Source organism: Bombina bombina, chromosome 1, assembly GCF_027579735.1.
Source record: "Bombina bombina isolate aBomBom1 chromosome 1, aBomBom1.pri, whole genome shotgun sequence".
NCBI lineage: Eukaryota > Metazoa > Chordata > Amphibia > Anura > Bombinatoridae > Bombina > Bombina bombina.
The window spans coordinates 414,447,797-414,462,429 of record NC_069499.1 but is presented as its reverse complement, the minus strand read 5'-3'; the positions used below and the strand labels follow the sequence as shown (position 1 = coordinate 414,462,429).

The 14,633-nt window shown below is 37.8% G+C and overlaps 1 protein-coding gene across 7 annotated transcripts in view; it reads right to left on the bottom strand.

Moving 5' to 3' along the window:
• Window positions 1-14,633, bottom strand: part of PKP4 (plakophilin 4) — a 784,378-nt gene that overhangs the window by 168,944 nt on the left and 600,801 nt on the right. For all 7 annotated transcript variants that reach the window (XM_053698322.1, XM_053698321.1, XM_053698324.1 and 4 more), the window contains 2 exons: window positions 12,639-12,771; window positions 9,646-9,859 (listed from right to left, as the gene is read on the bottom strand). In XM_053698322.1, coding sequence (XP_053554297.1) covers window positions 9,646-9,859; window positions 12,639-12,771 — 347 coding nt within the window. The remainder of the gene's footprint in view (window positions 1-9,645; window positions 9,860-12,638; window positions 12,772-14,633) is intronic.

The window sequence follows — 14,633 nt, the reverse complement described above, 5'->3', positions numbered from 1 at the left end:
CTAAGTTAAAATCACCTCCCAGGATAATATTATTAAATAAAAATCCAATAATTTGGCTGTATATGTTTCCAGAAGATATAATTTTTATCGTTTGGGCCATATGTACAACAGACCAAGAGCCTTTCCCTTTGAGACAAATATCTAAGATAATATATCTCCCCTGATTATCTATTATCTTCTTAATAATGTTATATTTTACTGACTTCCTAATAAGGATAGCTACCCCTCTTTTCCTCTGAACACACGGGGCGTAGATAATCTCACCTACCCAACCAATATTTAGTTTTTGACTTTCTTTTTCATTAAGGCGGGTCTCCTGAATCAACCCAATGTCAATTTTCAGTTCCTTAAGATCGGTTAAAAGGTTTTCCTTTTCATAGGGGAGGAGATTCCTCCTACATTCCATGACCCAAACTTACAGGACATTCATATATTTATACAGAAAATATAACCATTCCATTTATTCAATCTCAAATAAAAATAAACACCAAGTGAGGAAGAGAGAGAGAGAAGAAGAAAAAAAAGGGGGGACACTATCCATAATCTTTTCATCTTTGTATCTAAGTTCATCATCTTTACTGAACTCCTTCACTTTCCTCTTAAGTAGTTCTCTAAGTCTTGAGGATTGACAAATAATTCCCTATATTTTAACAACGATGATAAAATGATAGACAAAGCTACAGCATAAATCTCGTCATGAATCTTTATGAAATTTAGCATGCAGAGAGAGTTTATTGTCCATCAGGCACATGTGTGTATCTCATATAAACCCCCTTGCTGAGACCAATTAATGACAGATATGTGGCAGTATTCATGTCTATTTTTTCAGATGTTAAAAAGGGCACATAAATAATAAAGTAAATAAAGTATATTACATTTTTTCACGACATACAGTTACAGATTTCATATTACAATCTCAAAGTCTTTCACACCTATTTCAATTCCCAATCAAATGTTAAAAGCAACACTACATCAAGAATATAGCACATTTCACCGAGAGTCAGGAACAGAAATTTATAAAGCATGCTATTAATGCCAATTTTAAATGCTTTGCTCAATTCCTCACCTACTTTGCAGGTGGAAGTATTAACAATTTCTCTACTTTTACACATAGTATTGCAGTGAGATGGCTTCTAAAACCGGCATCTATTAACAAATGTAAACTATCATAAGATGATAATAAAATAATAAAAATAAAGTATTTGTTTTAAATATGGGTGGATCCAGTTTCTAACATTTCCCTGTCTAGGGTAAACATATTAGTTTAGTATGGACTATAAAAGGGTCAGACACAAACACTTTGAGATTGTAATATACAAAGCGTTATTATACATAGTGAAACAACTTTGCAATATATGTTGAATATTTATTTTGCCCCCCTTTTTGAGTGTAAATATAGCTATTTTATTTACTAGGGTAAAATTGCACACAAGCACAATTAGCACACTTTATCTAATTGCCCTGAGCAGACGTCAATATATTGTGGAAACCTAGGTTTCAACATGGTCTTGCCGATTACCCTTTAGAAGGGAATTGGAAATCTGACAAACTGCAAAATAAATCATGTATATTGCAAAGTTTTTAGTGCAAATAATTATATTTTATATTACAGTCTCAAAATGTTTAATGTCCCTTTAACTATGAAAATACTATTGACTGGTAAATTATAGTGAACGTTTAAAATTGTATGTTTGCAAATATCTATATCTATTCACTATACAAAGTTTAAAAACATTTGAAATAATGAGGTTGAGTACTGCTTTAAATTCATTCAGTGTGTGATGAGTAACTTGTAGAGTACCAATGATTTATCAATTACGCTAAAATAATCAAAATGCTTGGCTTTAGAGATGAATAAAAATGAAAATTACATAGGGAACACATTGCACAAAACAATAGTAATCATGTATTGGCAGTTCTAGTATAATTCACCATTTCATGAAAATCTTATTTAGCTGTTGTCATTTAAAGGCACATTAAACTTGAATTTCCTATAAATGTATCAATGAATGAAAGTTAAACGTTGCAATATAAATTTGCTGCAAATTACAATGATGATGTAAAAAATTGTGCTTGCCCCATGGTCCCTAGAGAAACCAAAAAGCAAATTCTGCAACCTCAAGAGGACAATAAACACCTCTTGCTTTTTTTAAAAAATTGTACTTTATCCCACGCACCCTAGAGGGGCCACAAGGCAAATAACCAACAAATAATGCAAATCAAATAGCTGTTAGGCAATTTGCAGCATTTTGAAAACCTAGGTTACAGATATTGCTTTTATGCCTCTCTATTGAGCGTGGGACAAAGCAATAGAGATGTGCATTCGCCAGTTTCGTTCACTGCCAAATACGGAAGTAGGAGTCTGTCTTCTGTATTTGGCTCCGAATATCCTGTTGAGCAAGTGAAACACACTTAAGAGCTGTGCAAATCTAAAGTTTGTTTCACTTGTACAAGAGGATATTTGGCTTTTTGTACGCACAAAGAAGTGTTTAATGTCATTTAAGGCAGTGATTTCCAACCTTTTTTTTGCCGTGGCACACTTTTTTACATTAAAAAATCCTGTGGCACACCACCATACCAACATTTTACAAAATCACACATTGTAGCCTAATACAGGATATATATACAGCATATATATATATATATATATATATATATATATATATATATATATATACACACACACACATACACTGTACTGTGCTGTCATGCCATGGCTCCTACAAATTATACATGACATATTGACAGTCATTCACAAACAATCATAATGATTGTCTGTGAATGAATGTCAATGTCATGGTTGTAAATGATGCCTGATGAGCCTGTCACATACCTCCCAATATTTCAAAATTTGAAAGAAGGACACCCCCTCACTGTTGTCAGTCTGCCGTGGCACACCTGAGGATCTCTCACGGCACACTAGTGTGCCACGGCACACTGGTTGAAAAACACTGATTTAAGGTATGCAGCAAAATACTACACATTGCCAATTGTAGTGCACATGAGTTTATGCACTGCCCTAGGCAATAACTGTGTAGTATATGAAGCTGGCTCAAGCAATTTACAGCATACTTAAAGGGACATGAAACCCAAATTTTTTCTTTTATGGTTCAGATAGAGCATATGATTTTAAACAACTTTTCAATGAACTTCTATTACCTAATTTGTTTTGTTCTCTTGGTATCCATAGTAAAAATAGATACCTAGGGAGGCTCAGGAGCTGCTAGATTTTTTCTTTTGGCCGGCCCAGTGCATTTAGCTAGCTCCCAGTAATGCATTGCTGCTTTTCAAGTAAGGATACCAAAAGAATGAAGAAAATTGGATAATATAAGTGCATTGGAAATTTGCTTAACGTATTCTCAATTGGAATCAAGAAAGACATTTTTTTGGTTTCATGTCCCTGTAAGTACAGAATAAAAGCTTCAACGTATACTGCAATGTCCTTTCATTTTATTTAATGAATAGATTTATAGGGAATTCATTTTGTTCAAGTCTCTTCACGTTTGCATTTTCACATAAATGGCCACATGCACGCTTAATGGAATAGCCCATTTAGCTGACGTAAATCTGAGAAGTACAGGAAAAACATAATTTATGCTTACCTGATAAATGTATTTCTCTTGTGATGTATCGAGTCCACGGATTCATCCTTACTTGTGGGATATTCTCCTCCCCTACAGGAAGTGGCAAAGAGAGCACCCACAGCAGAGCTTCCTATATAGCTCCCCCCTTAGCTCCACCCCCCAGTCATTTGACCGAAGGCTAGGAAGAAAAAGGAGAAACCATAGGGTGCAGTGGTGACTGAAAGTTTAAAAATAAAAATATATATGCCTGTCTTAAAAAACAGGGCGGGCCGTGGACTCGATACATCACAAGAGAAATAAATTTATCAGGTAAGCATAAATTATGTTTTCTCTTGTAAGATGTATCAAGTCCACGGATTCATCCTTACTTGTGGGATACCAATACCAAAGCTTTAGGACACGGATGAAGGGAGGGACAAGACAGGGACCTTAAACAGAAGGCACCACTGCTTGTAGAACCTTTCTCCCAAAAATAGCCTCCGAAGAAGCAAAAGTATCGAATTTGTAAAATTTGGAAAAAGTATGAAGCGAAGACCAAGTCGCCTCCTTACAAATCTGTTCAACAGAAGCCTCATTTTTAAAAGCCCATGTGGAAGCCACAGCTCTAGTAGAATGAGCAGTAATCCTTTCAGGAGGCTGCCGTCCAGCAGTCTCATAGGCCAAACGGATGATGCTTTTCAGCCAAAAGGAAAGAGAGGTAGTCATAGCCCATTGACCTCTCCGTTTACCAGAATAAACAACAAACAAAGAAGATGTTTGACGGAAATATTTAGTTGCTTGTAAGTAGAATTTTAAAGCACGAACCACATCAAGATTGTGTAACAGACGTTCCTTCTTAGATGAAGGATTAGGACACAAAGAAGGAACCACAATCTCTTGATTGAAATTCTTATTAGAAACAACCTTAGGAAGAAACCCAGGTTTGGTACGTAAAAACCACCTTATCTGCATGGAAAACAAGGTAAGGGGAATCACATTGTAAAGCAGATAGCTCAGAAACTCTTCGAGCCGAAGAGATAGCTACTAAAAACAAAACTTTCCAAGATAGAAGCTTAATATCTATGGAAAGCATAGGTTCAAGCGGAACCCCTTGAAGAACTTTAAGAACTAAGTTTAGGCTCCATGGCGGAGCAACAGGTTTAAATACAGGCTTGATTCTGACCAAAGCCTGACTAAATGCTTTAACATCTGGGACATCTGCCAGACGTTTGTGAAGTAGAATAGACAAAGCAGATATTTGACCTTTATGAGAACTAGCAGATAACCCCTTCTCCAAACCTTCTTGGAGAAAAGACAATATTCTAGGAATCCTAATCTTACTGCACGAGTAACCTTTGGATTCACACCAATAAAGATATTTGCTCCAAATCTTATGATAAATCTTCCTGGTGACAGGCTTTCTAGCCTGAATCAGGGTATCAATGACCGATTCAGAGAAACCACGCTTTGATAAAATCATGCGTTCAATCTCCAAGCAGTCAGACGAAGAGACATTAGATTTGGATGCGTGAACGGGCCTTGAATTAGAAGGTCCCGCCTCATTGGCAGAGTCCACAGTGGAACCGAGGACATGTCCACTAGGTCTGCATACCAAGTCCTGCGTTGCCACACAAGAGCTATCAGAATTACCGAAGCTCTCTCCTGCTTGATTCTGGCAACCAGACTTGGGAGGAGAGGAAACGGTGGAAATACATAAGCCAGATTGAAGGACCAAGGCACTGCTAGAGCATCTATCAGTACCGCCTTGGGATCCCGGGACCTGGACCCGTAACGAGGAAGTTTGGCATTCTGACGAAACGCCATAAGATCCAATTCTGGTGTGCCCCATAGCTGAATCAGCTGGGCGAATACCTCCGGATGGAGTTCCCACTCCCCCAGATGAAGAGTCTGACGACTTAGAAAATCCGCCTCCCAGTTCTCTACTCCTGGGATGTGGATTGCTGAAAGATGGCAAGAGTGATCCTCTGCCCACCCGATTATTTTGGTTACCTCCATCATCGCTAAAGAACTCCTTGTTCCTCCCTGATGATTGATATAAGCTACTGTCGTGATGTTGTCCGACTGAAACCTGATGAATTTGGCTGCAGCAAGCTGAGGCCACGCCTGAAGCGCATTGAAAATCGCTCTCAGTTCTAAAATGTTTATCGGGAGGAGAGCTTCCTCCCGAGACCATAAGCCCTGTGCTTTCAGGGAGTTCCAGACTGCACCCCAGCCTAGCAGGCTGGCATCTGTTGTTACAATAAGCCACTCTGGCCTGCGGAAGCACATTCCCTGAGACAGGTGGTCCTGAGACAACCACCAGAGAAGAGAATCTCTGGTCTCCTGGTCCAGATGCAGTTGAGGAGATAAGTCTGCATAATCCCCATTCCACTGTTTGAGCATGCATAGTTGCAGTGGTCTGAGGTGTAGACGGGCAAAAGGAACTATGTCCATTGCCGCTACCATGAGTCCGTTTACCTCCATACACTGAGCCACTGATGGCCGAGGAATGGAATGAAGAGCTCGGCAAGTGGATAAGAGTTTTAACTTTCTGACCTTTGTCAGAAATATTTTCATTTCTACCGAGTCTATCAGAGTCCCTAGGAAGGAAACTCTTGTAAGAGGAAGAGAGAACTCTTTTTTATGTTCACCTTCCAGCCGTGAGATGTCAGAAAAGCCAACACGATGTCTGTGTGAGACTTGGCTAGCTGGAAAGTCGATGCCTGAATTAAGATGTCGTCTAGATAAGGCGCCACTGCTATGCCCCGTGGTCGTAGAACCGCCAGAAGGGACCCTAGCACTTTTGTGAAAATTCTGGGAGCCGTAGCCAACCCGAAAGGAAGGGCCACAAACTGGTAATGCCTGTTTAGAAAGGCGAATCTGAGGAATTGATGATGATCTCTGTGAATAGGGATGTGTAGATACACATCCTTTAAGTCCACGGTAGTCATATATTGACCCTCCTGGATCAGAGGTAGAATAGTCTGAATAGTCTCCATCTTGAATGATGGAACTTTGAGGAACTTGTTTAGAATTTTGAGATCCAAGATTGGTCTGAAAGTTCCTCTCTTTCTTGGGAACCACAAACAGGTTTGAATAAAACCCTAGCCCCTGTTCCTCCTTTGGGACTGGGCGAATCACCCCCATGGTATGTAGGTCTTCTACACAGCGTAAGAACGCCTCTCTCTTTGTCTGGTTTACAGACAAACGAGAAATGTGAAAAGCCCTTGAATTCCAGAAGATATCCCTGGGACACAATTTCTAAAGCCCAGGGATCCTGAACATCTCTCGCTCAAGCCTGAGCGAAGAGAGAGAGTCTGCCCCCTACAAGATCCGGTCCCGGATCGGGGGCTACCCCTTCATGCTGTCTTAGAGGCAGCTGCAGGCTTCTTGGCCTGTTTACCCTTGTTCCAAGCCTGGTTAGGTCTCCAGACTGACTTGGATTGGGCAAAATTCCCCTCTTGCTTTGTAGCAGAGGAAGCTGAAGCGGGACCACTCTTAAAGTTCCGAAAGGAACGAAAATTATTTTGTTTGGCCCTCATCTTATTTGATCTATCCTGAGGGAGGGCATGACCTTTCCCTCCAGTGATGTCTGAAATAATCTCCTTCAGTTCAGGCCCGAATAGGGTCTTACCTTTGAAATGAATGTTCAAAAGTTTAGATTTAGATGACACATCAGCAGACCAGGACTTAAGCCATAACGCCCTGCGTGCTAAAATGGCAAAACCTGAATTCTTTGCCGCTAATTTAGCCAGTTGAAAAGCGGCATCTGTAATAAAAGAATTAGCCAACTTAAGTGCCTTAATTTTGTCCATAATTTCCTCTAATGGAGTCTCCATTTGAAGAGCCTCTTCTAGAGTCTCAAACCAGAAAGCAGCTGCAGTCGTTACAGGAACAATGCACGCAATATGTTGGAGAGAAAAACCTTGATGAACAAAAATTTTCTTCAGGAGACCCTCTAATTTTTTTATCCATAGGATCTTTGAAAGCACAACTGTCCTCGATAGGTATAGTTGTACGCTTAGACAGAGTAGAAATAGCTCCCTCCACCTTAGGAACTGTCTGCCATGAGTCCCTTATGGTATCAGATATGGGAAACATTTTCTTAAAAACAGGAGGGGGAGTGAACGGAATACCTGGTCTATCCCACTCCTTAGCAATAATATTCACAATCCTCTTAGGGACTGGAAAAACATCAGTGTAAACAGGAACCTCTAAGTATCTATCCATTTTACACAATTTCTCTGGGACCACTATAGGGTCACAATCATCTAGAGTTGCTAATACCTCCCTAAGCAATAAGCGGAGGTGTTCAAGCTCAAATTTAAAGGCCGTCATATCAGAATCTGTCTGAGGAAGTGTCTTTCCTGAATCAGAAATTTCTCCCTCAGATAACAAATCCCTCGCCCCTTCAGAGCATTGTGAGAGCATATCAGAAACGGCTACTAAAGCGTGAGACGGCTCAGCATTTTTCCTTAACCCAGAGCTGTCCCGCTTTCCTTGTAAACCAGGCAGTTTGGATAAAACCTCAGTGAGGGTTGTATTCATAACTGTGGCCATGTCTTGTAAAGTAAATGAATGTGACGCACTAGAGGTACTTGGCGTTACTGGTTGTGACACTTGGGTAGAGCTAGATGGTGAACCCTCATTTACTTCTGACTGAGAATCATCTACTGCTCTATTTTTAAGTGCTAATATATGTTCTTTATAATTTATAGACATATCAGTACATTTGGGACACATTCTAAGAGGGGGTTCCACAATGGCTTCCAAACATATTGAACAAGGATTTTCCTTGGTATCAGACATGTTAAACAGGCTAGTAATGTAACAAGCAAGCTTGGAAAACACTGTAATCAAAGTAAATAATACTTAGAAATAAAACGGTACTGTGCCTTTAAGAGAAAAAAAAGCTGCACAAGTTCTGCAAAACAGTGTAAAAAAGCAGTAAACTTAACAAATTTTTACAGTAGTATCTTACAGCCTTAGTAACTTTGCACAACTATGCAAATAAACAATTAACCCCTTAATGGAAAAACCAGATTGAAAAAACGTCAAAACCGGTAAAAAAGACTTTCTGCACCTTGCCACAGCACTGCTGTGGCGCCTACCTGCCCTTCAGAACGATTTGTGGGGAAAAAACCTCCTTTACAACCCTCAAACACAGCAGGAACCTCTAGAAAAGCAGTTGGATGACTCTTAAGGAAAAGAAACTGCGCAACTGAGGCGCGAAAATAGGCCCCTCCCACCTCACTCTATGTTTTGAGGCCTATTAGAAAAACACCTGAGTGTCTCTTAATTAACCATGTGGGTTAAAAAAAAACCCTAACACAAGCCACAATGACCCCTTCAGTCCCTTCAAAAAACGTTATAATTGCATCATTTACTGAACAAACAAAAAATGTTTTTTCCTAAAAGTGTCACCAGTAACAAATGAGCCCTTCAAGCAAGCTGAAATTCCTATCCAAGTGTCTGAATACAGCTTACCCTTTCCCCATGGGGATATTGCCAGCCTTTTCTAGAATAAACACTGTCTGTCTAGAAAAACATAGACTGAACATACCTCATATGCAGCTTAGCATGCAAACCGTTCCCCCAACTGAAGTTTTCCTGTACTCTTCAGCCCTTGTGAGAACTGCAGTGGATCTTAGTTACAAAGTGCTAAGATCATAATCCTCCTTGCTGAAATCTTCATCTCTTTTTCTGCCAAAGAGTAAATAGTACACACCGGCACCATTTAAAATAACAAACTTTTGCTTGAGAAATAAAAAACTAACATTTTTTCACCACACTCGCTCTGCACTTCCTAGTTACTAAGAGTAGGCAAAGAGAATGACTGGGGCGTGGAGCTAAGGGGGGAGCTATATAGGCAGCTCTGCAGTGGGTGCTCTCTTTGCCACTTCCTGTGGGGGAGGAGAATATCCCACAAGTAAGGATGAATCCGTGGACTTGATACATCTTACAAGAGAAAAGGTATTATGAGCTCCTAAACTAATTGTAAAATTGCTAAATGATGGATAATTACACAAGTTAATGTTGTGCATTTTATATGGCTGTTTACATTCCATGGCTTGATACCTACCAGTTACAAGCTCCCGTATTTCTTGGTCATTTGTTTTTCTCAGTAGTCTCAACAAGGCTGGAATGCCACCTGCATTCTTCACAGCAATTTTATTTTCATCAGTAGATTTACCATAGACTAAGTTCCTCAAAGCTCCGCAAGCATTCTTCTGAACTTCTAAGACCTTGTTATCCAAAAGGTCAACCAGATGCTTTATACCTCCCAACCTACACACCTAGAAAGATAAACAATGATTCTTTTATTTAAAATATCTACCTGTATATATTGCCGGTTACATGTAATAACAATTTGCTCTTAGAAAAGTGACATTAAAGAGGTTTACTTGATTGTGGAGCTCTGAATGATGATTTACAACTGTTCTTGAAGAAATAAAAATATTTTTTTTAGAACACAAAACACCACAAGCATTTTATAATTAAGAAACTAATAAAGGGGGCGTGTTCGTACAGCTATCCAATGTGGGAGCATCTCTAAGAGCTCTTGAAGACCACCGTACAAGAATTATATATGTGACCTTTAATTGACATCATCTTGAAATCTGTTTGATCTACCAGTATCCTCAAGCATGTGATACAAAGGAATATCCAAATGGAGGTTAATCTTAATGTAGATTCCTTTAGGGACACAATCCTTACAGGTTTAGACTGGTTAACTCAATTTTTTATTGTTCTCTCCTTATAATATAAAACAGAATTTATACTTACTGATAAATTTATTTCCTTCGGGCTGATGAGAGTCCATAGCTTCATAATATGTGGAAAGAAATGTCTCTTTCTGTTATGAATAGAGAAGGAAAACTGTTCTCTAACTGAAGCCGAATCCTGTTTGATTCTTGCAATGGCTCTTGAAAGAAGAGCAAATTGGGAAAACAGGAACGTTAAATGAAATATTCAGGGATAAACTAAGGCATCTAGCATAGGGCTTTGGAGTCTTTATATCTGGCACAATATGCTTGAAGCTCTGATTCCGCTTTTACGCCATTAGATCTATACATGGTAAAACCCAATTTAGAATAAATGGAGTCAAATGTATCTTGATGAAGAACCCATTCGTCTGACAGAACAGATTAAAAAAAAGTAGTCTGCTTCCCAATTGTTCACTCCTTGAATATGAAGTTTATATAGAACAGCTTTCCTTTTCTTTTCATAAAAGAGATAGTCATTTATTGCCACGTTATGAAACTATAGACTCTCATCAGAAAAGAAGGAAATATTTGTTTACACTTTATTATAGGTTGATCTCTTCTTCAAGTTTAATCTAGAAATCTTATACAGAGTGTCTGCTATGTTAAATGTTGAGACAGAAAAATTTAATTTGCAGAACTTAAAATGACTCCTAGACTATATTATTACTAGTGATGTCAGAATTCTCCCCCTCTTTTCCTCTTCTTTTTGACGTATATAATTCTAGTGGCCACGGTACATTGACAGTGATTGTGCCTGTAGCTGATGACCAGCGGCCGAGATCAGTGGTTCTGGTTGATTATAGCACTTATGTACAACAACTGGCACCTCATAGTACACTGTCCTTGAGTAAATTATCTTACTAATTATGGGGTTCCCTTATAAACATATTAGTCATCTAATAATTGCAATTGACCAGCTTTTTCATTATTTTCTTATACAGATAACCTATTTATTGCTACTATTTTTATATCTATAATATAGTCAGAATGTATTCATAGTATTATACTAAATAGATCAATAATCTAGACACTATATCCTTGTCCTTTTAGAGATATTGAAAGCATTAAATTATTTGAATATGACCTGACTAACAAACTTTACACTTTGTTTAGCAGTAGTGGCTTAGAGGCAATATACCTTACATGTGGACCTGAGCAGTGGTCAAAGGTCAAAGAGTAACCTTTGTTATTTTCTTTACCACCAATATCACTTTATATAACTTATAGAAGGTATCTGAGCAACCTTTAATATATTTTATATTGCATATTCTTCTTTTGGACCACTAATACATTCTAATATATAACTTATTGTTTACCATCAGAAGGACCTAGCTTGTTTTTTCTAAAATTTAAAGGGATAGTAAACCCCAAAACTTTCTTTTATGATTCAGATAGAACATACAATATTAAACAACTTTCCAATTTAATTCTATTATCAAATTTTCTTCATTCTCTTGTTATCCATTGCTGAAAGGACAACATTGCACTACTAACAGGAAGCTGTAAATATCTATTTAGCCAATCACAAGAGACAAATGTGTGCAGGCACCACTTAGCAGCAGCTCCCACTAGTGTTTGATATGTGCGTATTAATTTTTTAACAAGGGATACTAAGAGAACGAAGCACATTTGAAAATAGAAGTGAATTTAAAAGTGTCTTAAAATGACATGCTCTATCTGAATCATGCAAGTTTATTTTTGACTTTCCTATCCCTTTAATCCCCTTGATGTTCACAATTTCTTTATTTCTGAGGCACAAAAGTAGCCTCTCTTGGTGCTGTTTGGGGTAAAATGGGGAATGTATACTATTTTACTTGGCAAACTTATTGTATAATTTTATTTCAAAATATTTATTTCATTATCTGTCAATTGTTTTCTCTTGACATGTCTTCAAAGGAAAAAAAAATTGATCCTTCTAAAATTCTTGGAGGGACTATGCAGTATGGACAAGACATAGATAGGCTGGAAAGCTTTAGAGAATTATGGTCCTGTAATCTAATATTTATTGTAATTCAGATGCATTTGAATATTTAATTATAGTCTTCACTTCTCTCCTCTCAGCTTTAAACTCCAAACACTGTTAGTGTGTGCCAATAATTCTCAACCATCCTGTTTGGATATACTATGCATGCAAAGCACTTTGTAAGGGTATTCTGATTCATTAGAACAGTGCCGAACATATGTAAAAAAAAAATAAGATCTGAAGTCTAAGTTTACCTAATAAATGCCTTGAGTTTATGCCAAAAATCTCTGGAGATTAAAATGTACAATGTTTATAGAGCACAATTCCAGTGATACACCTCCTTACCTCGATTTTGATTTTATGATCTCCAAAGCAGAGATGCTGTAAATAAGCTGCTGCATTTGCCTGAACTGAGGGGAAGTGATGCTGAAGCATATGAATGACCTCCGGCAATTCAGGGTCACGCCAAGCAAACTCTCTGAAAGATGAGGAGAGATAGAGGGCTTTTTTAGTGTGATGCTGTGGGCACAAAAATAAGATAAAAATAAGACTAAGTATTTAACCTTCCACATAAAAATACACAAATAAAAGAAAAAAATAACAACACTTCCCTTATTATATTTGGCTACGCAAAATGTAAATAAAATATGATGTAAATTTTAGTCTATTATGCAGCTTAAAACAAAAGTGATTTTCCTAATAATCTGTTTAGATATTAGCCACTATTATTTTAAGATGGTGTCATTATTGAGCAAGTACTGCCTTAAAAGGACATGGACATTTTGGAGATTTTTATATAAAATATTTATTGTTAGTAAATGTAATACAAACATACAAAAGAACATTATACATGTTGCTTTTACAGAAAAACACATTCATTTTGTGCAAAAATTGTGCTCCTTCAAAATACTGCAAATTGCCTAAACCAGGTACAAATTAAACAGTGAATGCATAGAGTAGGAAACAAATTAATTTACAGCTAGCCCTAACTAGCACAATTAAGCAAGATAAGATAAACATTCTCCAGAATTTTTAAGTTATTTTGCAAATCATTAAAGTGATGGTAAATCCAAGCGTATACCAAATGCTAGGATTTACCATCACTAAAAATAAACAGTCACCATTTACTAAAAAAACTTGTTAAACTTACCCTAGATGTGTCACAAGTATATCGCTAACTCAGCGACTCCGGCCCCCCACGGCACATTACTCGTCTTCAATGAGGTGATGTTTCCACCTCTAAACCAATAGCTGTGCGTGTCAACTGACATCCTATTTGGTTTGGAGGTGGACACGTCACCTCATTGAAGAAGAGCGCTGTGCTGTGGGTGGCCAGAGGCGCCGATTTTAGCAATCTACTTGCCGCACAGATAGGGTGAGTTTGACACCTTTTTTTTAGTAAGTGATGACTCAATCTAATGTTTACTTTCAGTAATAGTAAATCCTAGCGTTTTTTATACGCTTGGGTTTACCATCACTAGTGGATTTACCATCACTAATAAAGTGACAGCTAAATGCTTTAAAACTTTAATTTTCATGTAATCAAAAATATACCTTTGAATTTAAGGATCTATACACAATCCTGAGTGAATTCATGATCAGAACTAAAACCAATAAGTAAAGGTGAACTTTAGCTTTTTATATCTTGTTTTTTTCACTACACCAGGAACCTGATGGTACAATAAACGGGTCAGTTAATGCTCAGAAATCAACTTCATCCTTCTTCACAAAGAGCTACAGTTAAAGGGACACTAAAGTTAAAATGAGGCTTTCATGATTCAGATAGAGTATGCAGTTTTAAGAGGCTTTCCAATTACTTTCATTATGAAATTGAGCACAGTATTTTTATATGAACCAGGTACTACTAAGCATGTGCAAGAATTCACAGTGTATATGCATATACGAGTCTGTTATTGGCTGATAGCTCTCACATGATACAGGGGGCTGGCAAACTGAAGTACATTTTGAAATTTTGCAGAAAAAAAATCTGCTCAATTAAAAACATAATTTATGCTTACCAGATACATTACTTTCCTTCCGGATAGGGAGAGTCCACAGCTTCATTCCTTACTGTTGGGAATTACAACACCTGGCCACCAGGAGGAGGCAAAGACACCCCAGCCAAAGGCTTAAAAATCCCTACCACTTCATCATTAACCCAGTCATTCTGTCGAGGGAACAAGGAAAAGTAGGAGAAACATTAGGGTATAAATGGTGCAAGAAGAATAAAATAAATAGGTGACCGCCCATAGACAAAAACAAAACAAAACGGGCGGGGGTCGTGGACTCTCCCTATCAGAATGGAAAGGAATTATGTTTTCCTTCAAAAGATAAGGAGAG